Source organism: Panthera uncia, chromosome D1, assembly GCF_023721935.1.
Source record: "Panthera uncia isolate 11264 chromosome D1, Puncia_PCG_1.0, whole genome shotgun sequence".
Lineage (NCBI taxonomy): Eukaryota > Metazoa > Chordata > Mammalia > Carnivora > Felidae > Panthera > Panthera uncia.
In genome coordinates, this window is record NC_064808.1 from 55,929,147 (window position 1) to 55,955,145 (window position 25,999).

Below are 25,999 nucleotides of genomic sequence, written 5' to 3' on the forward strand. Positions count from 1 at the left end.
AGGCTGGGGACCATCTGAAGTCTGGCTGTAGACCTCTGGTGGAGTGGAGTGAAAAGAACAGTTTTAGAGTCAGTGAGATTTGGGTTCAAATCCTGACTGCCACTTACAATGTGACCCTGAACAAGTGATTTAACTTCTCTGCATCTGTTTCCTCACTTGTAAGGTGAGGCTGATCCTTCCTCTTTCCTGTCTCCCAAAAGTTGTGAAGACCAAATAATAACATACAGGCAGTGCACCTGATGACCAATATTTGTACGTTTCCTTCCCCTGTCCCTGAAAGAATTTAAGGCACACATAGAACATGGGGGCAGGATCAGGGTGAAGACAGAGGGAGGAGCCACCAAGGAGGGAGACACACTGCCCTGGCTGCAGCTCTGTTTGTCCCCTAATCTCTCTTCCACTGTCAGCCAGGGCTCAGCCTGCCCAGCCTTATCTCTCCCCACAGCCAGCCTGGGACAGCTTTTCTCAACTAGATTTACATTTTTATTGATTTTCTTTCTCCCTTCTAGAGCAGTCCCTTCCCCTGCTGCCCCTTTTGCTATAAAATGGGCTTACCCTGGGAAACAGTAGTTCTGGGGCTGACCAAGAAGTGATGGTTCAAGGATGGATTCATTCACCATTCATTCATTCGTTTGTTTGTTCAACCACCCACCCAACCAACAAATCCTACATGGCTGCTCTATGCACCTGTGCTGGCACTGCTGGGGACACAGTCACGTGTCAGATACAGTAAACTCCTAGTGTAAGCAGACAAGCTGACACACAGTGACAAAAACATGAGTAGTCATATAGGGAATAAAGAAGAGGAAGCCACAAACTCTTCCTGGGGCCATCAGGAAAGTCTTCCAGAACAGGTTAGATCAGAGCTGGCTTAGGAGATTAGGCAGGAAGTCCCCAGGTAAGATGAAGGGATTGGGCATGAGAAACACTGGGATGCACAAAGATAGGAAGACATGAGAGAGCAAGGTGTGTCTGAGATATGACACAAGAGCAATGTGGCAGGGGTATACTGTGCTGGGTGGGGCAATCAGGTGAGACAGGAGAGCTGAGGCTGGAGACACCACTGGGGACTAAGCCTTGAGTACCAGCAGAAGGCTTTGGATATCTTCCTGAGGGCAAGGAGAAGCCCTTGAAGCATTGATTGATGGATAATTCCATTGACTGGTTATTTTAAGTGGAGTGACATGACAAGATTTGTGTTTTAGAAAAGCTGCTGGCTGCACCATGGGGGCTTTGAGTGGTAAAGGGAAGCTGGAGGCCAAGAGCTCAGGCAGGAGGCTGGTGCGCTAATCAAGGGGAGAATTAGGAGGTCCTGAACCGGGTCAAGAGAGGCATCCTAGAAGTAGGGACATCTAAGCTGAGTCTTGAAAGATGAGTAGGAACACACCATGTGGAGAAGCTGGGAACGGTGTCCAGGGAAAAGAAAGGGCACAGATAAAGTCTCAGCATACAGAAAGCTCCTGGCAGGCTTGGGGAATTTCCACTAGTTCAGCATGGCTGCAGTGTGGCCTAAGAGAGGGGTCATGGTGAGGGATGAGGCTAAAGAAGTAAATCGGGGCCTTAAACTTCTCTCAATATTCTGTCTCTGGAAGCAAAACTCAGGTGGGAGAGAAGAGGGGGAGCGCTGGCCACCTGTGCAGAGGTAGCTGTGTGGGACTGGGAGGGCCCTGGGTCAGGGGTGCTCTGTACTCAAAGCAGACCTTTCCATACTCAACAACACTTCACATTTTACACATTTTACACATTTACACATTTTACACATTTACACAATCCCTTCACACTTGATCTTCACGGTTTCCTGGTGAGGCATGTGGGACAAGGGTTATATTTCCCATATAGTGGACAAATAAACTAAGGCCTAGAAAAGCACAAATATTTGTCCAAGGTTACTCAAGAGCCTCTCAAAATTCCACTGTTTTTTCTAATAAAACTTCTTGCCACAGAATCACATATACACACTTGATGATGTAGTGGCTGCTAACTAATGTGATGGAATAAAAAAAAAAAAATGAGAGGAGACACATCAGAGAAAGAGACCTCCTCCTCCTGTTCTGTTCCTCAAACTTCACCCTGCAGACATTCCAGCTGAGAAAACAGAACCAGGTTCTCCCTCTGCTCTGGAATCCAATAAACATGAGGGCAAATCCCAGCTGTGCCACTTTCCAGGTGTGAGAGGTCACTGCACTCAGCATTGGTTTTCTCATCTTAAAAATGGAAGGAATGGGGCGCCTGGGTGACTCAGTCAGTTAAGTATCCAATTCTTGATTTGGGCTCAGGTCATGATCTTGCAGTTGTAGGATGGAATCCCGCATTGGGCTCTGTGCTGGGCATGGAGCCTGCTTAAAGTTCTCTCTCCCTCTCCCTCTGTGTATGCATATGCTTGCTGTCTCTCTCTCTCTCTTTCTGTCTCTCTCTCTCTCTCTCTCTCTCTCACACACACACACACACACACACACACAATGGAAGACACAAACTCCACCTTTCAGGGTGGTTGTGAGGGTGTAATGTGACAATATAGCACTACAGCAGTTAACTACTGCTGAGTAAGAAACTACCCCAAAACTTAGCAGCTTAAAATAACACATATTTATTATCTCACACAATTTCTAAGGATTGAGAACCCAGAAGCAGCTTAAAATAACACATGTTTATTATCTCACACAATTTCTGAGGATTGAGAACCCAGAAGTGGACTGTGAGATTGTGGCTCAGGATCTCTCATGAGGTTGCAGTCAAGTGTCAGCCAGGGCTGCAGTCATCAGAAGGCTTAACGGGGATCCACTTCCAGGCTCACTCTGTGGTCATTGTCAGGCAACCATTTTTTGCTGGCAGTTGGTCAAAGTTTTTACACAAGCCTCTCCATAAGGGTACTCTTGCCGTGATGGCTAACTTCCCCTGGAATGAATGATCCAAGAGAATGTGTGCTACCAAGATGGAAGCCATAGGTGTCTTTTCTAATACAATCTTAGAAGTGATATGCCATAACTTTTTCATATTCTGTTGGTCACACAGACTAACCCTGGTACAATGTGGGAGGGGAACACAAAAGTGGTAAACACCAGGAGATATGGAGCATTGGAACCAGCCATTGGAAGCTGGTTACAAGTGGACAGAGGAGTGTCTGGCACACAATTATTCATTAGTAGCTGCTATTAGTTTCCCAATGCTCACAGACTGCGTGGGACAACAAGACTTGAACATGAACAGATGAAAGAGCTTGGCAAAGTAGACTTGAATTGGGTGATGCTCAATTATGTGGTAGAAGAGGGTGTGCTGGACAAGGGTAGAAACCAGGGCAGGATCCCTAGCAGAGGTGAAAAGGACAGGAGAGGCCAATCCAGAGAGGAGACAGAGTTAAATATGGCAAGCACTACTGGTTGACTTCCTATAGCCAATTCCCTTTCCTTGTTTTAGTAGCAAGGTACTTAGCCACAGGGATAATCCAAACCATTCATGGAAATGCCTTCCTCTTCACCAGTGAGTAGTCTAAGAGTAGACATGTGACTTCATTTTGGTCAATAAGATGTAAGGGGATGGTCTGCTTGGAAAAATCTCCTCCTGGATGACACAGGCATGAGAGAAGACCTTTTATGCTCCCATTCCCTTTCTTCCCGCTTGGGAAGACATGGTGCTTGGTGCCATATCAGCCATTTTGTGATCACAGAGGAGTCCCTCTCAGAGCTTAGAATTGGAAAAGCCTTGATCATTAAACATGGTTGAGTCACCAGACAAACCTGGACCTACCTTCCTCCCCTCTCCTTGTTAAGGAAACAAAAGGTTTAAGCCTCTAAATCAGGTATTCTCTTACTTGCATTCTAACTGATTTAGTGAGCAAAGTATTCCAATTCCCTCTGGAGTTATTTCCTTTTCCCAAGGCAGATAGAGTGGAAATGTAAATGGGAAAGTGACTTGGCCTTGGAGGCAGGCGGCCTTGGTCTAACCCTAGCTCTGCCTCTGAGTTGCCCTGTGATCTTGAGCAAGTCCCTGCCCCTCTGGACCTCCAATAATTATAGCTAATATTTATTGACTGCTTACTCTGTGCCAAGCACTCCACTAAGAGCTTCCCTTGCATTATCTCATTCAATGCTCGCATCAACTATAGTGTGTCAATATTATTATTCTCTCTATTTTATGGATAAGGAGACTGAGATCCAGACATATTATGTAATTTACCCAAGGTTACACACAAAATTAGTGCTGGATCTCTGGATTCTGAATTCAGGCTCATCTCTCTCTAAAACCCAGGCTCCTGACCATGATGCTGTACCACCTAGCGGTAAAAGGAAGTCTCTGGACAAAATGACCTCTAAGGGCCTTTCCAGCTCAGATATTCTTTGATTTGCTGTCCCATTTCTAGCTACATGATGAACAAACCAGCTTATCCTAGAGAAGAAAGAAATAAAGACTGTCTTTAGCCATATGAAAAGCTGTCATGTGAGTGGGAGATTAGACTTTCTCAGTGTAGCTCAGAGGACGTGAACTGGACCAATGTGGGGACACTACAGGAAGAGAGTGCAGCTTACATAAGAGAGAACTTTCTATCTGCCATTCAGCAGGGAGTAGAGGTATGCACACAGATAATGACTCCCCTGTCATGAAACTTATGCAAGTATATGTTTGATAAACTTTTGACAGAAGTACTCCATTGTGTAGGTACGGGAATAAATGGCTTAAACCTTATAGTAGAAATTAAATGGGAAAATATACTAGAATACTCTCAGCACCATAACTGATACAAATAGTGGGAGTCGATAAACTGGGGTTTCTTTTCCCTTTTGACACTGAGATTCTTGGATTTTAATATTCCCTAATATGGACTTTTGGTTCTTTGGCTCTAGTATTCTATAGTATTTCTATAACTTCAACACACTGTGTTCTGCCCTGCTAAGTTGGTACGGTTTTAATATTCCAACTATCCATGGTCATGTGGCTCTAGAAGCTGAGCAGTCTATGATTTTGTACCTTAATAGTCTCTAGTTTTAACAGTCCAAGATTCAATAAAGTGTCTCTCAGAAGCTCCAGAAATATGAAGGAGTTGTTCCAAATGCTGTACTTCAGTGACCTGGACATACATTGGGCTACTCCCTGTGTCCATCTTATCACTCCACCACTATCCCCCCACCCTAGCCTCGGGCTCTTCATTCCAACCAACCCTCCTCCTTGATCTCTATACCATCCTCTGCTATCTCCCCAAACACTGAGGAAGTACATTCACTCTCTATCTGCTGGCAATTATACATTGAACAAGGATCTGCTCTGTGCCAAGACTTGTGCTTACTCTAAAGGGGATATAAGGGAAGGAGAAGGCATGGTCATGACTCTCAGGAGGCCTAAGATTTAGAGACCCAAGTCTCTTGCTTTCCTTTAAGTTCAGCTCAAGCTCACCTCTACCAGCAAATTTTCCTTTATTAACACAAAATATCTAGCACCAAAAACCTCAGTCAGAAGCGTGAAGATCTGAGTTCTTTGGTAGGTTATTGTGCACATTTTAATGTCTCTGTCCATCCTGTCTCCCTGATTATAACTGAGGTTTCCCTCTAAATCAAGAACATGTCTCCTCAGCTGAACTTTGATTTTCCAGAGGAAGACCAGGTCTTCCTCATAAGACTGGAGGCTCCATGTAGACATGGTCCATGCCTCCCTTATATCATACTTGAGTTAGAGTTAAAGACACAGTGATGTTTCTCCACCACTTTAACAAATTCTCAAAGGTAGTTCATAACTATCATTGGACTGAGGATTTTATAAAAGCATAACTCACATCTCCCTTTAATATGGGAAAGTCCTCAAGGCCAAGAAAGGGCTTCCACCCTCATACTGGGGTCCATCTCCCTGACAGCAAAGGGTCTAGGGCTCTTCCCTCTCTTCCTATTTCTTCAATCCCAGCCGAGGACTCTAGCCATAAGAGATATTTTTCCTAAAGATGATAAACAAATAAATGGAAAAGGGAAGATTCAGAAGACAGAATAGGAACTCAAGCCTGTCCCCAGCAGGTCCAGACCTTTTCTTACTCTATCCTGGTCCATCTTCTAAAAGCTGCTGTCCCTCTGCCTCTCCTAGCAACTCAGAGCAGTAAGTGAAGATGTCAGCACCTTGGACAGCGCCCAACCCATTACAGTTCTCAGAGCCAGCGGAAGCCAAGCTCTCCAACTCCCTTAGCCTCTGGGTGATGGATTTCCTCGTTTCTCAATTTGATTAAAGCCCAGTAGATAAGCAGAGCGCATTGTTCCTTTCTTTTCTCTCTTGCTGATGAACATAATTAACTCCGTCAGGCTGGGAATACTTGCTCTTAAATAGTGCCTTTCCAGCCCCCACCCAGGCATGCGTCAATAATACGCAGTCAAAACATTTGGAAGACACACGTTCTTTCCTGGGGAATGGAAGTGGGAGAGGAAGCTCTTCCTGAGATATACAGGGGCTGTGACTGGAGACTGAAAAATTGTGGTTGGGTAAAGAAAACCTTGAGCCAAAAGTCAGGAAATCTTAAGTTTGTTCTGGCTTTGCCACTAATCCAGATAGGATCTAGAACAAGTCACATGCTCTTTATGAGCCTGTTTTTTCCATTTATAAGATGAGGATATTGGATGAGAGGATCTCAAATGCTATGTTCAGTGCTTAGATTCTATGGGGAGGATTAAAACAGAGGGAAAGAGGCTTGCCTAAGGTCACAAAGCAAGCTCGTGGCAAAGCTGGTTTTGAATTCATGACTCCTGGCTTCTACTTCAGTGCTATTTCCTTTACACAGAACTTCTCCCTTCCTCCATATTACAGAATTTCTTGCCTGGGGATGTGGCTGAGGCAGCTGAAGAGGGGTGGGATTGAGATTATTGGTGCCAACAAAAGAAAATAAAATTTAAGATATGTGGAAATGCTGATGTCTCTGAAGAGAGCAGAGAACATAGTAGAAATAATTAAAATTAGGGGGAAAGGATCACCTGATAGAGACAGAAATTCAACTCCAAACTCAGAGAATCCCATAGAGGCTTTGTTACTTCTCCAAGGCCATCCAGCAAGGCAACTGTAGAATCCTCTTAAAGAGAAAGACCAAACTCTTGATTAACTACTGGGGGTATCCCTGTCAGAGAAGGAACAATATGAATCACTGCATATGTATCAGGTTACTAAAGTGTGCCCAGCTCTGTATTTCGTACTTTAGTGGGGGCATAAGGAGTAAGACATGAATTCTGTTCTCTGTATCTTTGATATGCTGCTTCTTTTACTTGGAATTACTTCCAATGCATTTATGTATGTCCACATACTGTTGTTCTACTAAGGCCCAACCCGAAAGTTTACCCTGGCAAGAAGATATCCATAGCCTTATCCAGATACCACTTCTCCCTCCTCTGAATCCCCAAAGCATTTTCATTGTTCCTGTTTTACAGTACTCATCATCATCTGCTTTAACTGCTCCCAAAGAATGAGCACCTGTATTTTACTCAGTTTTGAATCACTCAGAATGCTCAACACAGATTTAAAATATAATAGAACCCCAGTAAGTACTGGATGGATGGACAGATGGATGATGAATATAGATGTATGAGTGACTGGGACAGGGAGTAGATGAAGAGATGGATGTGTGGATGGATAGGAGGTTTATATTGGTAGATGGTGAATGGATGGATGAACAGTTAAGTAGATGATCAGACAGGTGGACAGAAATGTATAAATGAGTAAATGAGCTGGTTCGTAGGTAGGTGGATGGACAGGTGAATGAGTGCATGAATGAATCTATGGGCAGCTGAGTAGAACAGTATGTAGGCAGAGAGTGAGGTTGGTGAATGGATGGATGAATATATAGATAGTAGTGTGGGTGAATGGGTAGATGGATAATTGCATGATTGTATGAGAAATGTCAGGGTAGATGTTAAGAATTATGGGGAAGAAACATGGAGATGTTCCTAATTATCACAAAGATCATTTTCATGGAGACTTTCCATTGCTAATGTCAGAAAAAAAAATGATGATGGGGATTTGCTGACTCTGTGTGTAAGCTAAGTCAAAAGTGTGCTATCCAGCCTCAAAAGATCTCCATCAATTTCAGGCTCTATCAATGGAAATCTAATATCAACATCAGAAAAGGTGACAGTCCTGCCCTGACCTGTTCACACTGTCCTGAAGTCTTTGTTCTGCTCTGTGCATCTGGGGAGATGATGATCTCCATGCCTTGTCCACAGAAGAGATACAGTGGGGAGTAATATGTGAAGTCTACCAAATAAAGAACTAGTGAAAGAGCCAGGAGTGTTCAGCCTGAAGAAGAGCAATCACCATGTCTCAGGATCTGGCTGCCTGTTCTGGGGCAGGCCCTGTGGCCCCAGAGGCAAAGCTGGGTCTCAGAAGTCACAAGGCTGGTGTCTCAGCCCCATTTGAGAAAGGCCATCATACAAGGGAAGGGTTATCTCAGGGGAGTGAGCCCCCCATCTCTGGGGGTACACAAGTAAGATCTGGACATCCGCTATCAGAGAAGCTGCAAAGTGAAGATTTGCTTGGTGTAGAAAGTAAATAAAGATAACACCAGGACACCTGGGTGGCTCAGTCGGTTAAGCATCTGACTTTGACTCAGGTCATCATCTCATGGTCTGTGAGTTCAGGCCTCATGTTGGGCTCTATGCTGACAGCTCAGAGCCTGGAGCCTGCTTCCCATTCTGTGTCTCCCTCTTTCTCTGCCCCTCCCCCACTCACACTCTTTCTTTTGTCTCTCAAAAAATGAATAAACATTAAAAAAAGTTTTTAAAAAGGCAACACCAAGGTCTCTTCCCACCCCCAAATTATATCATCTGTTCATCTCTTCATTTCTCAATAAATTATGTTAGGCTGTGCCCTGTGCTCACATTGGAATGCTGGCCAGAGCTGAGAGTTTGGGGAGATTTGAGAGAAAGGTAGTGCTTATGGGACCCTCAACTTTCTGTCCCTGTAGGACTGGGTTTGACAAATGAGGAGGAGGTGAAAATGTCCTTTCAGAGACCCAAATGACTGGGGAGGGGGAGGATCAGAGCCACACAGAGCCAATCCATGACCTAGATTCCCTGTAATTAATGAGCCTACGTCACTGACGTGTTGGCTTCTGATCAGTGCTGTCTCCCCAGCCCCGCCCAACTCTCTGGTATGAGAAGATTAAATCAATTAGGAGGAGGAGATCTGGCTGGCGCTGGTTGGGAACAGAGGATAATTCACTTACATAACAGGGGATTGGGGTTTGCACTTGGCCCTTGAGTAGTGGGTGTGGGTCCTAGACCCCAGGCCTTTGGGGAGAGACTTCAAGAGTTAAAAGTGAATGCAGAAAGGGCAAGGGGGTCCAGGGAAAGAAGGAGTGATGACCCCAGGTAAAGGCCCATCTTTCGTGTTCCTGCTGAGAACTAACCCCCGGTTTTCTGGGCTGAGAGAGAGCCAAATTGAAAAATTACTCTTCTTACCCCAAATGAGAGGGTTCCCAGCCACTAGAATCATTCAACAGTGAAAATCTGACCACGCCTCTCTCCTTAGCTGGCATTTAAGGTCCTGCAGCCTCTCCCACCGCATCTCCTACCTCCAGGGCAGTGGGGGTGTGTAGAAAGGAAACAAACACGTCCTGGATTTCCCTCTGTGCCAGATCCTGGCTAGGCACTGAAGGTACAGAGAGAAACAAGTCCAGTTCCCTCATAAGTGTTGCCTTCTGAGGAAGACATATACCTGCAACACTCTGTGCCAAGCAGTATAACAGAGGACTGCAGGGGCAGGGTCCAGAGGGGGCACAGTGAGGGAGGCCTCCCAGGGCCAGTTCCAGAAGGCTCCCTAGAGGAGGCAACACTTGCATTCAGTGTGCCTGATAAGAAGGATGGATTAGTGGGAGTTCTTCAGGCTGACCTGGTTAAGGGAGGGCCTTGGGTAGAGGGAACAGCATGTACAAAGGCACGGCAGTGAGACAGCTTGGCATACACTCAGGGAACTAGTTGATGTGGATGGAGCCTACAGCATAAGGCAGGAATGGGGGAGATGAGGCAGGAGAGATAGCCAGGTCCAGGTCTCACTGCCGATGGCATGCCAAGAAAGGACAGAAGCAATAATCCCAGAGTCTCTGATCAATCCATGCTTCCTGAACACTGACAGTATGCCAGGCTCCAGGTGGGATTCAGGCCTGGCTGATATCTCTGGAGTTCTACTTGTGGGCTGCGCCTGCCTGCAGCCCCTTGCCTAAGATACCCAGGCAAGCAGTCTTACTGGTTAAATTTGAGCTGGCCCCTGGGGGCCTGCTCCTGATACCTAACTGGCCTCCTGAAGACCAGTCCAATGGTGAGTAAGGGCCCCATAAGGGTGGGCTGAGATGATATCCTGGAGACGGAGGTAAGGTATGGATTAAGAAATGTTTAGGAAGTTGGACTGGAAGGACACAGCCAGGGTTTTTACCTCCAGCATGCCATCCTACGGGAAACCCAGGTCTGGAGGGGAAGAAAATGAGCTGCAAAGGTTTCAGGCTGCTTAAGTCACAGGATAAAGCAGGTGGAGGTCCAAGGGGCCTTAGGAATTCAAGTGAACCACACACAAGCTGCCTGTAGGAAGCGGGCATGTAGAAATCCCTCCTTTCCTTCATTCTTGCCTTCAGCAGCTCTGAGTAACTCCTCTCTCCAGGCAGGCTCTGGGCTGAGCAGTGAGGCACAGATCTAGGATCACCCTGTTCATCGTCCAAAGGGCCAGCAGTAAGCCCAACACTTCCAGCACATCCAGGAACTGTCTGCGTTAAAACTTTGGCTGGTGGTTAAAGCCAGTGCCTGAAATTTATTTCACTGTTGAAAGATCTAGGAACTAACCTTTGTGGTTGCAAGCAACAGCAATGGACTCAGACGAAGCAAAACAGAAAAAAATTATTAGCAGTTCCACTGGGCATCTCAGAGTGGATGAGAAAGCTGGAGAATCAAAAGAGTGGGCACCTGAATTCACAGCCAAGGTCATACAATAGGAAGAGCTGGTCCCAACGCCTCTACTGGCATGGCCTTTGAACATCTCCACAGCACTACACCTCCAGATGTTGCACTGCTGCATGGCATGAGCACAGATATATTCTAATGAATCTTCCTCCCAGCCTCACTAACTGTCACATCGAAGTCCTGAGCCAGGAATGGCTGGCCAAACTGCCAGGGGGTGACAGTGGGAGAGTTATCTGGCCCCCTTCAGCTTTGAAATGGAAGGTGGGGTCCTAGCTCCCAAAGGCTTCACCTCCTGGGGGATTCATTCAAAATATAAAAATGGATTCGTTTTAGGCAGCAAAAAATGTGACAAGTGTCCACTACATTTTTATTGAGGACTCACTAAGTATGGGATGCATTGCCAGATGTTTTATATACACAGATCTGCAAGGCAATTCTCTAACTGGATAATGGTTGATCTCATTTGATAGCTGAGGAAACTAAGGTTTTAGAGGTGAAAGTAACTTCCAAAGCCACTCAGCTAATGAGTGATAGAGCCAGGATTTGAATACAGGTGGGTTTTTGTTGTTGTTATAAAGACATCATGCTGTCTCCCAAACTGTAAGCCAATCACTGTACTTACGGTTCCTAACATGTAAAACAAAAACAAAAACAAAAACATGTGGGGGCACAGAAAAATGTCAAGAAGTAAATATTCCAATGTCTTCACAAAATGATTGATGGGATAATGGGATTATTGAGTAGTTTTTTTTTTTCCTGCTTTTTCATGTTTTCCTATACTTTTTTTTTTTTTTTTTAACTAAGAGCATGCTAGGGGCGCCTGGGTGGCTCAGTAGGTTAAGGGTCCAACTTGGACTCAGGTCATGATCTCACCCCACATCGGGCTCTGTGCTGACAGCTCAGAGCCTGGAGCCTGCTTTGGATTCTGTCTCCCTCGCTCTCTGCCCCTCCCCCGCTCATGCTCTGTTTCTCTCTCTCTTTCAAGAGCAAATAAACATTAAAAAAAGATTTAACTAACAGCATGCTTTCCCTTAATAATCATAAGAAAAAAATAAAAGTAAAAGTTTTAAAGATTAGAGCAGTGTTAACACAATTATGGAGAACATACGCTTAGAAAAAAGACGGGAAGGAAATTTGTCAAAAATGTCTCTGGATAGTGGGATCATAGGTGTGTTTATTTTTACCTTCCATTTTTCAAATTTTCTATAGTGAGCACACTCTGGAAAAAAAAATCAAAATAACTCTAAAAAAAAACAGGCATAAAATTATATTAACAAAGAGATGGCAAGGCCGTGCTTTGGTTCTTTAAGTTCCTGTAGTCCTGTCCTGTAGTGGTTTGGAAGTCAACGTAGTTCTGGGTTTTCTGGGGCAGCCTGGCAGTCCCCTGCAGTGTCTGCTGCCAGAGCTAGCCCAGCTGGCATGGACCACGGTCACCACAGTTATCTCAGGCTGAGCGCTCCGAGCCAGGGTGGGAATAACTCAACATTCCCACCTCTTCTAACAACGTGTACCTTATCAGGCCCTGCTACGCTGTAAGGTAAGGACTGAGCCCCCGGAGCTGAAATTCTCTCTGTTGGTTTTATCTCTCATCTCACAGGCTTTAAGGTTCGCCTTCTCCTCTCTGAATGGGGCAGTGCTGGTCAGTTGTGTCAAATTTAAGCCCCTCTGAGGTGCCTTCTGCGTCTCCGTATCTGAGGGGCAAGCCCCCAGTCCCCTCTCTTCCCTGCACTGCTCCAGCTCCCAGTGCTGTGGATGGACGGAGGATGGATGTTCAGTCCTGTCCTGGCCCCAGTCTGGTGAGGGAGGCAGTCCTCCAATCTCAGGGAGCCTCCAGACTATTCCCTACCTTAGGAATGTCTCAATCAGATGGAAGAGGGGGTCCTTATTTTACAGAAGTTCCCAGTGAGATGGGAAGAAAAGACAGGAGAGCGGGGCTGATTCTCATACAGGAGGAAATCAGTCTCAGCCAGCTTTGACTCCAGAAAGTTCTGTCCCAGGACTCCCATACCTTTCCAACACCTACTCCAGGTGGAACAGTCAACTACCATGGCCTTCCCTGGCCTCCAGGGCCCTCTGCTCCCTCCCCTTCTCCACCTCCCCAATCATATGGAGCTTCCTTATGCCCGATGCATCCTCCACTCCAATCTCCCCCACGAGGAGTCTTTCCACCTGCCTCCCCTGCACCTCAGTTTCTCTCTGAGAAATGAGGGAGCCAAATGAGGGAGCCAGATACTCTTGAAGGTGCTCCAAAGCAATGGAGACATTCTGTGTCTCCTTAGCCCCTTTCCAGACCCCTCCCCTTCCCACTCCCTTCCCAGCTTCTCAACTAATCTGTTCCCTTTCCTCCAGGTTCCAGGTATGCCTCCTTCCTATAAAGCTCCCAGAATCTCCAGGCTAAGACCCACTCTGGCTCTTGCAGTGACCAAGCTGCTGCAGTAAAGAATGCAGTGGGGTAGAGCAGAGGTGGCTAGGGAGGGAGGAGGGCTCAGGCCAAGGCTGAGGTCGAGGAGCCTGGGCAGGGCAGGCGGCCAGTCCTAGCAGCCGGGGCCAAAGCTACCTCAGCAGCTTCTGCAAACCCCAGCAAGGCATCTACGCTTGGGTGGAGCTCCAGAGTTGAGAGGCTCGTGGGGGAGGGGAGCACCTGCTGAGGTCAGCACAGCCTCCAGAAACCTCTCCAGAGGAGGAGGAAACCACAGAGAGTCCCAGCCCAAACTCTGGACTCAGGGATAAGAGGAAATGACACTCCTTACTCCCTAGGGGAAATGACTCAGGTCCTGGGAAGCTAGAATCCAGGGCAGAGAGGGTCCCCAGAGGATACCTGCTGGGTATAGGAATCTCCCTTACTCCCCACAGTCCCATAGAACCCCTGCTCATGTGCCTTCTGGGGCAGAAAGCTCATTCCCTTCTATGGCAGCCCATTCCTCTGAGAGCTGCTTCATGCATCAACTATCAAATTGCCACTGATGCCTCCTCTGTGCCAGGATCTGTGCTGATGGGGATGCAGAGATACATCTGGTTCCTGCCCTCATGGAGCTTGCCATTGAAGTGGGGAGACAGACACGACCAAACGCTGCAGGGAAAAGCGGTGGAAGCCCAGAGGCAGTCCTGAGCTAGCTTTGGGGCAGGGTTGGGTGGGGGGGTCTGCCTCTCAGAGCAGACAACGGACCCATGGGGGCTCTCAGTAAGCAGGCAGCTTTGATTCCACCTAAATACTGACAACGCCAGCTTTGCATTTCCAGCCCTGACACAGCTCCTGAACTCCAGACAAATATCCCACTGTCCACTCAACATCTCCACTTGGATGCCTCAGTATCTCTAATTCATCAGCACCAAGGCCGAATTCACACTCTCTGCCCACCCCTTTCCTGGTCTTTCTGCTCACGATGGATGGTCCCATCATCCACAGGCCAGACATCCTGGAGCCATCCCTCCTCTGCCTCACTATCTGGTCACCAGGCCCCGAGTGACAAGCCTACCACCCCTCCCGCCTCCACACTACCACCCAGCTCCAGTGCTGTTGTCACCCACCTGTACCCCAGGCACCTCATTTGTCTTCTCGCAGTCAGCCCCCTCCAATCACAAAGTGACAGTGATCTTTCCTGAAAGGAAAGATCCTGAAAGATCCTGAAAGATCACCTCTCCGCTTAAAAGCCTTCAGTGGCTTCTCCTTGCCTTTGGGATAAAGGTTAAAATCTTGACAAGATCTGCAAGGCCTGGCCTTTGCAGACCTCGCCAACTGTATCTCGGCAACCCCCCTCCTCCATCTCCTGCCCTCCCATCTCTGGCCCATCAAGCCTTGTCCCCTGACCTCAGGCCTCTGCACGTGCTATTCACATGGATGCCCCATGGGTTCAAAGACTTGGGTTGCCCTCCTTTTCTCTTCCAAATGACACCCAGGACATCTGTTCTTTGCATGTTCCCTGGCCCTGAGCACCAATCTCTGGCCCTTGAAGGAACAGCTGTGGACACAGCCTATGGTTACAAAGTAACCGGCAGGTTTGGAGCCCAAGGTCCCAGAACCTCCCAGTGTTCCCAGAGGAAAAGCCCTGACTCTGGCTCCCAGATGCCTTCCAGATCTCCCGCTCCCCTCCTGCTCTCTTCTTCCATTCCTGGTCTGGGAGCTGGGGGTGGAGAATGGGCAAACCTCCCCATCTCCTCAGCCCAGATTCTTCCTGTGCCTTACAGTGGGGCTCAGAGCTGAAGGATGAAAGAAATGAAGTGCCCAGACTGGTACACTCCATCTGGACCCGCAAGCCATGTGCTCCCTGGGCTCCCAGACAAGCCAGTCATCCTCAGGCCTCAGGCCAGGTACTGCCTCCTCTGTGCAGTGTGCCAGGACTCCCTGAAGCAGGAGTCCCGTTTTCCCAGGGCTCCCGTGGCATGGAGGACACCCGGCGCTACCAATTTGCCTGTTGTTGTGTTGGGTTCTCCTCCCCTAACAGCTCTACTTGCTTAGGAGGGACATGTTTTTCCCTCTGCGCCCCAAGCCCGGGTCCAGGGTGGCCCCAAAAGAGAGGCTCAGAAAAGGCTCAGCATTACAACATGGGACTAACAACACAGAAACGTGTGTTTTTCTTTTCTTTGCACATAATTGCCGTTAAGCTCCGTCTCCTTTGTCTTCGACATTTTGTGAGAAGGTGGGCCTATGAGTCTGACCAGCCTCAGCTCCTCTGCTTATTAGCTGTGACCTCAAGCAAACGCTCAGCCTCTCGGGGCCTCAGTTTCTTCCCCCATAAAACGAGAACAGGGGCGCCTGGGTGGCTCAGTCGGTTAAGCATCGGATTCTTAACTTCAGCTCAGGCCATGATCTCCCAGTTCCTGAGTTCAAGGCCCACATCAGGCTCTGCGCTGACAGCATGGAGCCTGCTTGGGATTCTCTCTCTTTCTGTCCCTCCCCTGGTGGCACTCTCACACTCTCTCGCTCTCAAAATAAATAAACTTAAGAAATGTTTAAAAAAAATGAGAGCAATGTCCTCCTCCGAGAGTTTTCATAACTAAGTGAGCTACCTTATGCAAAAGTTATGGCACAGCATGTGAGCACAGTATGTGCTCAATAATTCCTTTCCCTCTCCCCACCCCAACCTTTGAGCCCTAATAGGAACCTAGCATTTACTTCCATGAACTTGAACCTATGGCTGTCACCTACATATCAAGTCAATCCAAATCATTTTGAAACCCAGTCCTGCCACCTGACATCGTCACCCTTCTGCCTGCAGATCTGATACACGTTTTATTTGGTTTCATCTAAGTCCTTCAAAAATACATCAGACCAAGCATGTCAGCACAGAAGACTAAGCCATGGGCAGGGCTACAGTCTGCCCTCCAGACTGCCATTGATCCACTAATCAATTTTCCTCCACCAACTGTCCAGGCAGCTAGGGATTCCCCTAGAGTATCACTATTTGATCCCGCCCCTTGTCTTGCCATAAAAACACCTTGGGAGATGTTCCAAATGCCTTTTTGAAATCAAGATTCTTAGGACTCTGACAGACCCCTGATTTATCACTCAGGGTCTCCCAAAGGAGGAGAGAGGGGAGATTAGCCTGACTTCCTTTAAGTAAACTTCTGCTGGGTCCTGGTGAGCACTGCATTTTCGTCTTCTTTTTTCAATGATACAAGCCATTCTTTTTCTGTCTTTGTTAATGCTGTTAAGTCTGAAGAATTTTTAGTCTTCAGTGAAAAGTCTCACTTAGAAATGATCTAACACAGGCCACTTGCCTACAACAGTTGGCCGTTGGCTGAAAGCAGTGCAAAACACTTAAATGAGAACCTCCCTCTACCACAGGGAGGTGGAAATCTGCCTTCCAAATGAATGAAGGTTTTCTACAGGAAGGTAAATTTCCATCCTGCTCTTTCGACTTGTTATAAATGTAGAATGGTGAATTTCAAATAATCGCTGCCTTCTTGTAATATTGAGTCAAACATTCACTTGTTAAAAATATAACAACATTGTGCCTTAATAAAAGCTTAGCTGTATATTTTAAGACCAAGAAAATAAGCTTAGCCAACTATGATTTTCAAAGTTTTGTAAGATGGAGAACATAAAAAGCCAGACAAGAGGGAGCATAATGAAATCCAGCAGGAATAATTTGTAATTAGAAAACCCCACGCAATTCTTCAGCCAAGGATAATGGTGATCCATCTTAAAAACACATGTGTCCCATGCTGGGCACTGATGAGCCTAATCAGACACACTCCACTGACATTTTTCACAATACCGAGGGGCCCCTAATTGCTGGTGGGTGCAGACAGGCAAGCTTCTGCTGTTCCTCTCAGGAGATGATGATGATTAAAAGCAGGCCTGGAGCCAAACGGCTGGGGGTGGAATCTCAGCCCTCCTCCTACTCACGCTGTGGTCTTGGACAAGTTACTTACCCTCTCTGGGCCTCAGTTTCCTCATCTTTAAAATCAGGACTGAGAGTCACTACCTTTGAGGATGTAAAGCTGTAAAGACAGCAGCTATGTAAAGTCTGCCTCACCCAAAATGTGTTCTCTCCTACTCCCCAGTTACTGCTGGGGTGCTCATAGGCGGGGCCAAAGGAGGGTCCTCTTCCCTCTCCCCATCCTGCTGCCGCTCTCCTCTATTAGGAACATTCAGCCGCTGCCAGAAGATTCAGCCTGCATGGAAAGGTGCTGTGCCCAGAGTGGCCCTGCCCTGAGGCCTAGTGTATCCTCTCCTCAATGCCCCCCAGCCCGCTCTGGACCACAGCCTGGCCCTGGCCCAGCTGGTCTGCTGGTGATCTGCCCGAGCTAAGCAGAGGTGGCTTGGCTCCAGCAGGGGCTAAAGGTTCTTCATTTTGTTTTCTGCTTCAGCTTAACCATCTGGGGTGGGCGGGAGGGTAGGAGGAGTGGCAAAGAGGGAAAGAGAAATGCACTGTTCCCTCACTGCTTCCTCCCCTGCCTCTCCCACGGCCAGGCACAAGCTGTGTTCAGTCCGGCACTGTCCTCAGCCCCAGGAAAGCTGCCCCAGGGGTCCCCTGCATGATGTCTCAGGGGATGGAAGTGATCTGTCTCTGTACTGCCTCCAACATCCCTCCCTCCCCCCCTTTTTATGTCCTTCCCTGGTTCAGCCTGTCCTGCCTGTTGAGTACAACAGCTCTTCTCTGCACTTGCCACGTGCCTGCCCCTCCCTGGGCCGAGCACTGGGGCACAGGAGATGATGCAGGCGAGGGCTCTGCCCTCCAAGCACTCATTTTATAGCACCAAGAGCACAGGCTGCCGAGCACAAGCCTAAGCTGGACTCTCCACTCGGCCCCTTTTAAGCTGTGTGATCTTGGGTCAACTACTTAACCTGAGGGTCCACTTCTTTATTTAAAATTTGAGGCCAAAGTACCTCCATTTCAGGACCACTGTGAAAATTAAATACAATCATGTATGTAAACCTCTCAACTCAGCACACTGCATACAGTGGATGCTCACTCACGTCTGACTGCCTTCCCTCCCTCCCGTCTTCCTCCCTCTTTCCCCATAGCCAGCTGCCTCTTTCAGAGGAGTGGGCCATGACAGTTCTACGGGTAGGTGTGTAGATGTCGAGACCTTCCCCAGCTGGGGGTCCTAAAAGCCAGGGTCGGATGGGCTTGCCTGGGGCCAAGCCCCGTGCTGTGTAGTGTGGGGGTACAGACCAGCCATGCCTCTGCCTGCCAGGTGCTTTCTTTCAGAAGTAGACTCAGGCCTCTGACCTCCTTTTCTCTCTCCCAGTGGCTAATTAGGGCCGATTGTGGGCTCCTTTTTAGCCTTTCCTTTTCTGAACTTCCAACTGGCTTCTTTTTTCCTTTCCCAGGGCAGTGCTGGGGACATACTGGCAGAGCCAAGCTGAAGCCCCCACCATAGGCAGGCAATGCACTAAGGAGGGGTGAGAGCTGTTTATCCTGGGTGTGCCATGGGAGCTGCTGAGGCACAGACTTTGGGGTTGGCCCAACAGGGAACTGTGTAGGCTGCTGTCCACCCATCTGTCCTGAGGTTCCTGTCTTAAGTCCAGGAATATGTGGGGCGTCCAGCAATCAGTGTTCTGGCCAGCTTTCAAGGTCTTCCTGCCCACCCACAGACTTCCAGAGAGTGACGAGCTCCTAATGATCCCCAGGGATATTGTGCCCTTATAGAGCTGGGGGAAGCTACCCAGTGCACCTGAAGCTGAAAGCTTTCTCTATCATTTTGGGACACAGCTAGGGAAATCTAGGGACTTAGAACCTTACCTGCTGGGGGAAACCAGCACTAGACCATCCTGATAAAAGACCAACGTAAGGCTAGAAAGGCAGAAGCAGCTCTGGGGTGGCAAGAACCTCCAGTTTTGAGGGCCTAGTCTCGTGGTAATAGATGGTCTAACTGCAGGCTCCTTCATGAGCTGGGAGCTCCAGCACACCAGAGATGGGAAATGAGTGAGTCAGGCGTCCCAGGGCCAGGGATTAGCAGCAAATGGGGCCGAGACCCAAGGTGGGACCTGAACACCTTCAATCACTAAGAAACAACGGAAACCACGGTGAAATAAAGCTGCTCCCAGTGGACGGAGAGGAGAAGGGCCACAGTAGCTAGAGCCAGGCAGGGGTGCCACTTATAAGGAATCACACATCAGTGGAAAGGGTAGGCAGGTCAGGGGGATGTCATGGAGGAGCCCTGAGCAGAAGCAGAGAAAGAGACAAAGGAGGCAGAGGGCAGAGGAGTCATTAGGAAGGCTTCCTAGAAGAGAAGTGTCACCGTGAATGGTCAAGAAATATGGTGTCAAAGGTTCAGGAGGTGGGCTCACCAACCGTCTTGAGAACCAAAGCCTGTGGTGACCTTTACGTTCTAGGTGGGTGCCAGGGGAGTGATGCTGGAATTACTCAGGCCAAGGTGTCCTCCGCCCTCCATCTCCAGCGGGCAGGAGGCTGCCACATGTTTTCATCACGCCTTCTCACCTGGAGCCAGAGCCTGCTGCCTGATGGCTCCTCTGCTAATGGCTTCCAGGTGTGTCCTTGGGCCCCTGGGGGAGACATCCTGGAGGACACACCCCCTCCATCCCAAGTCCCACTGTTCTGGTCACCTTCAGCCACAGAACCTGGGCCGGCCTGGGGCAGGCCGTGGAACACCGGCGCAACCTCACTGCAGGTGGGATGGGTATCAAAGGTCACACTGTTTCCTTCTCTGATTGGCTGCTGAGCTCTGAGCCCCCTCATCAAGGTCACTTCTGGTCCCTGGTACCTTCAGTGCAAGGGACCCAGGGGTAAAATGAAAGTTGTCCCATGGAATAAGATGGCTGGACGGCCTGTGTCTCTGGGGAGAGGGGTCGGCCTCGTGCCTCCTTAGGATACTAAATGTGTCTGTGCGTCTCCAGGACTATGGGCTGTTTCTTTCTGCAAATCTGTAACTCTTTCTGTATGTCTGTCCTTGGAACCGTTTATTCCTGTTTTTGAGACTACATATCCACATGTTTCCCTGTGTACTTCACAGCAAAGCCAACTCTGACTGCAACAACAAATTCCATCAGTGTTTATTGTCTAATAAATGGAAGTCCAGTATCACTCTTGCTGCTTCACTTCCCTGAGGCCTTAAGTTTTCATTCCAGAGTTATTTCCAGCCTAAATGGGAGGAATCTGATTCATGCTTTGCTCGGGGGTGACTTGGCCTTAAGAAGGCAAGAGGCTCACGGCTGATGCGCTGAAAAGTAGCAGTGCCCCTGTGGCTTGGAGCAGACTGCAAGCTCCAGATACCTTGCAGTCTGTTGGGTCCATCTTCTGGTATTCTCCTGGGCCAGGCTGATGCTTGAGTGAGTCTGTGTTCCTGGACCAAAGCTTATATTGGCCACCAGCTTTATTATCACCATCCTCGCCATTATCTCTTTGTTCATCACCATCACTATTATCATGACCGCCATCACCATCATCACCCCTTCTACTACCATTACCACCACCATTACCGTTGCATTACCACCGTCAACACCACAACTAGGATGCCACAGTCACTGTCGCCATCAATACCACTGTCAGAGATATCCAGTTACTTTTTAATAGCTATTTTTCCTTCGTTTTCAATAGTAATGACTATAACCTTTTGCTGGGCACATTGCCTCCAAGTTAAAAGACTTATTGACCATGCTCTTTGAAGCTAGTTACATGTGGCCATGTAAGTGAAAGTGCTGGATAAAAGTAAGGGAAGTGGCCCCCTTATTTATCTTCTGTCTCCACTTGCTATCTGATGTGATGGCTGGTGCTCTAGCAGCCATTTTGTACCAAAGAATGAGGACTATACCCTAGGGAAGGCAGAGTGGGGGGCTAGAAGGAGTGTTGGTTCTCATGAATGTGGAGAAACCATTCAGACTCTGGACTGTCTACATCTGGACTTTTTTTTTTTTTACTTTTATTTTTTTATCCTTTAAGAGACCCTTGTTTTTGGGCATTCTGATGCATACCACTTAACCTAATCCTAATTAGTATACATCACCACATATTAGTTTTCATTAAATACTGCAGCCTAATGATCTGTATGAGTGATGGGGGAGGGCAGGGAGGAGGAGATGGAGAGAGGAGGGACAGAGGTAAGGAGAGGAAGACAGGGAAGGAGGGAGAGGGAGGGAAGGAGACAGAGGTGGGCATTGATTGAGAGATTTAATTCTAGGACACAGAAATGATTCTTACCTTCTAGAAGTAGCCATTCTGAGGCAGGCAGTGGCAAGAAGGATAAAGACATTCAGCACCGTGGACAGATCCAGGAACACTGTAGTAAGGGGACACAGCAGGGAAAGGCGAGAAGGTTGGTGGTAGTGGTGGCAGTTTTCTTCAGGACATACATGTTCATTAACTCACACTGTACCAGGCACTGGGATAAATACCAAGATGAGTTTCCACCACATACACATTTAGCCCCCAAGACCAAAACAAGCAGATCAGCATGAGACAGCTTCCTAAAGCAGAGGGAAGGGATTGAGAAGCCAGCCCAGGGGTAGGACAAGAAGACCTTGTGACAGAATGAACAAAATGCCAAAGAATAAAAGACCTTGTGGGTGGAGGGAAGGCTCCAGGTTGTAAGAGGGTGAGTGAGTCAACTGGTCTCCCCGTCGGTCGATAAAGAAAAGGAGTGGGTCTCACTGGTTAGAGGTGTCAGGACCCTTTTAGTCCTCAGTTGCTACATCAAAGATTCCAGTCTCTGCTGCCAGGAACCAAGATACATGCTTGTAGGGGTATATGGAATCTGTGACTAAGACTCTACAATTCTAATTCTAAGCCTCTGAATCAGTTATTTACTGCTGCGTAACAAACCACCCCCCTCCAAAACATAATGACTTAAAACAGCATCGACTTTATTTGTTCACAATTCTGTGAGTCAGCAATTTTGGGCTTGGGTCAGCTGGATAGTTCTCCTGGTCTTCTCTAGGGTCACTCAGGCAGCTGGCTGGAAGATCACTTGGGAGCCAGTTGGTCTAGAGGGCTTCAGCTGGGGTGGCTCATTTCTGGTTTCTTCCCCTAAGAAGCTTGCCCGCGTATCTATACATGGAGATCTCAGGGGACCAGGAGAAGGAAAGCCCCAATGCACAAGCACTTTTAAATCCTCTGCTTGCATCACATTTGCTGATGTCTCAATAGCCAAAGGAGTTCAACTGGCCAAACTAGTCAGTGTGGGAAGGGACATCACAAAAGTATAGATAGAAATAGGCAGGATTCATTGCAGGGGAACATTAATATAACAACCTTCCACAAGTTCTAAGTGTTTCATTTACCACCATAAGAGTCTTACATTCTGATTCACACAGACCATGGTTCTATGGCCTTCAAACTCTGTGGTTCTTATAATTCAGTGCTTTGATTCCAAGATCCTATAATTCTAGAAGTAGAAGGCTTAGAGTAGCTGAGGAGGATCATGAGGACCCGAGTTAACAAGGAAGCCAAACAAACTAAGGTCACTCCTAGATCTAAGCAAGAACCCATTTGCCCCTCCCATTCCCATTCCTCAGCCCCCAACTTCCTGCATATGGCAAGGCAGTGGCATGAGCACCAAACTGGGAATCAGAAAACCTATAAAATAGGCTTGTTGCATTATTAGTTTGGGGTGGCCCCCAAGCATCACTCTTACAACCAACAGAGGTATCAATTCCTATTTTTCGAATGACACAGAACAGTGGTGAAGCCAGGAGAACTGGCCTCACTAACTTCCATTATCAGGAGCCTGAACCTGGTGCAGCTTAGAGAGTTTAGCTCTCACCTCCTCAAAGCGCATCTATAGCTGAAGAGACCTTGAGCTTTAAGGAAATCAAGATTTAAATAGGCTACTGCCCTTGACCTGTCCCAACCTCTACCTGCAAAACATAGGAAGAAAAGGGGAGGAAAGGAAATGGGAAGGGAGGGGAGGAGAGGAGAAGAAAACCCCCAACCCTGCTCCTTCCCCTTCCCCCTACCAACTCCTGTCCCTGACTCAACTGAGTGTGTATACTGGAACCCTGGCTGGCCTTGAGCCTAAGTCTGCTCTGCCTTTCAGCTTCCCCAGGAAGAAGAGTGTGGAGGCAAAAAGTAGTTCCGTGAGAGGAGACCTAGATCAGGGCAGTAACTCATGAAAACTTTACAGCTAGAGGGACCAGCAGCAACTCACCGGCTGAACCACCTTGTAGCACAGTGAAGGGATGAGAAGCCCAGAGAGGGACATGAACCTGCTCACAGTCACACAGCCAGCCACTAGTAGACCAAGACCAAAAGCAAAATGGGGTCACTTTCCTTCTCTAAACTTCAGGTTTCAATTCTAACCTGGGGGTAACAAACCCAGACTGGGACACCACTTAAAAACTGTAAAGCACAGTGCAAGGCTAATAAAGAATCAGGTTTTCCCCAATGGCCTGGGAGTCTGGGTGGGGGAGGGTGGGTTGAGGTGGAGGCAGGAACACTTACGACTTTGAGAGGACTCATCCAGCTCATTTATTCTAGCCTTTCCCCAGAGGCCCAGGCTGCAGAGTGGAGGAGGAGGGTATTAAATATCAGAGAGTTATTTAAAAGCCAGTTGCTGGCCCCTCAAAAGCAGAGCGTGGCCTCTGCTGACTCAATGGAGAAAATGAATCTTGGGCCTATGGATTTTCCTGTGTCTCATAGTCAGTGGGGGGTGGGGGGGGAGGGGAGTGAAAAATGGGAACAGCAAAGCCTGAAGTGGAGTTTTCCCCTCCCTGCCAGTGCAGAAGCTACAGTAGAGGAGAGAACCTGGGGCCTCCCCCACTACCTAATGACTGAGCTTCGTCATGTCAGCCCTGCCCAGCTGCTCCTCCACTTGCCTCAGAGGAAGGGGGGAACAGACGAAAAGGGAGTCTGCCAAGATAAAGGGGCCCTAGATATCACAGGCTGCTACAGACTTAGGAAGACCGTCCTCCCCCACCAGACTATGCTACAGCACTATATAGTTGGGATGGAGCCAAGTTCAAGGTCACACACCAGCACTATATAGTTGGGATGGGGCCAAGTTCAAGGTCACACATCAAGGTGGGCTCACCAACTTGGGCAAATCACAGTATTACCTTCCCTTCCATGACCCGCATCCTTAAAAGGTCAAGGGGCACAGCACTGAAAGCCCTCCAAGATCATCCTGTCTACACACACACATTTTTTGCAGACAGGGAAACTGAGATCTGGGAAGGCAGACTTGCCTAAAGACTTCTGGAACACTGAGACACCTCTGATGGACAAATGGAGCTGGAGGCAGGTGGGGAAGGGACTACCTGGTGGGTGACCTCAGGGAAATTGCCAAACCTCTGCAGGCTCCCTGCCAAGGCTCAGTGGACCTTACAGAGGGCAAGGCCTTTAGAGAGGAGAGTGCCTTGGAAGGCTCAGAGAGGGGCTCTGGAGCCTAGTGTGGTAATAAATTCAAGAACTAGGTCCAGTGAAGCTGACATGGGGGGATTCTCAACCTGCAAAGGGCAGTCACTCTGCTTGGGTGGGGCTGGGATGACTCATTTGCTGAGTCCTAAGGAAACCCTGAACGCTTGAACTATTTGCCCACAGGGTCCCCTGGGACCTAACCTAGTCACACTCTACAGAGAGAGAGCCTAGGATTGGGAGGGCTGCAGCATAGAAGATGAGCAGGAAACCCGAGCTACTGTCAGGCTTGGGTCAGCTGTGCAACCTTGGGGAAAGCACTTCACCTTTCTGGGAGGCTGTGTGAAGTGTAGATGGGGGCTCCTCATCTTGCCTGTCTCAGGATCAGCAAGAGATTTTTAAATCATTATTTCACCCATTGGTCCCTTCTCCATGCTGAGCTCTGAGATGACACCACAGGAGACCAGACCAGTCCTGAGCTCATTTGCTGACAGTTAGGGGGCTCAGAGGAGCATCAGCCCTCTGACTGCTAAGTGAAATTCAAAGGAGAGAAAAGGAAGCCATGAAGGCTTCCTGGAGGGGACAGAACCCAAGGTGAGCTCTGACTGGGCTGTGCTGAAGGAACAGAGTGAAGGGGAGAGAGCACCCCAAGTGGGGAAAAATGTGAGCTAAGATAATTCCACCGGATGCATCAGGGAATGAATACAGCCCCAGACACAATTGGACTTACATTTATTGAACACCTACTGCGTGCTGAATGCATGACAACATGGAGAGAGAAGTTCCTCCAGAGAAGAGAGACCCCAAAATAGCTCACAGACTTGGTTCCAGGGGAACTTGAACAGAAAAGGGGAACACCTGCATAAAGAGGAGAGGGGAGGAGAGGAGGAGGTTGGGTAGGGACATTCACAGAGACCGCAAGTAGAGATTCATTCCTTTTACCACCTATCATGAATTTGCTATGCTGGGGGCAGAAGGAAGACTAAACAGGGCAAAATGACATGGGAGCTAATTAGTCCCAGAAAAGGACAATGCCATGTCCTGTCACAGAGGGGACAAGGCCCCCCCGGGCCCTGGTTGATAAGGCTTTTCTTGTTGCAAATCACTTTCCATTCACATTGTCACAATAGCTCTGAGAAGACTAAGAAGGATAGGAATTCAGAAGCCCATCTACTTTCCAGAAGTTGACAGAGGCGGAGAGAGGTCCAAGGTCACACCATACCCATCCTGGTGTCTGTAGCCGGCTTCAGTTTCCTGGGGGCAGGATGAGATTCCCTGTTGCACTGGCCCCGCTAAGATGCGGCCAATACCTTGGACAAAGGCCTGGGCAAGGAGCCTAGGGCC

At 48.2% G+C, this 25,999-nt stretch overlaps 1 protein-coding gene and 1 long non-coding RNA gene across 3 annotated transcripts in view; one reads left to right on the top strand and one right to left on the bottom strand.

Annotated features, from left to right (window-relative positions):
• SLCO2B1 (solute carrier organic anion transporter family member 2B1) overlaps positions 1 to 9,746 on the top strand; it is a 58,479-nt gene extending 48,733 nt beyond the window's left edge. The window contains exon 14 of one of the 2 annotated variants that reach the window (XM_049652400.1): positions 6,061 to 9,746. In XM_049652400.1, coding sequence (XP_049508357.1) covers positions 6,061 to 6,076 — 16 coding nt within the window. In that variant the 3' untranslated portion in view covers positions 6,077 to 9,746. Of the gene's footprint in view, positions 2,647 to 6,060 lie in introns of those variants that run through there. The other variant, XM_049652392.1, reaches the window with a different exon arrangement.
• LOC125937608 (uncharacterized) lies at positions 2,638 to 25,749 on the bottom strand. The gene is made up of 3 exons (XR_007462441.1): positions 25,386 to 25,749; positions 21,506 to 21,584; positions 2,638 to 2,895 (listed from the first exon to the last, which is right to left on the bottom strand). It is a non-coding gene; the product is annotated as an uncharacterized LOC125937608 (long non-coding RNA).
• Positions 25,750 to 25,999: the final 250 nt, after the last annotated feature.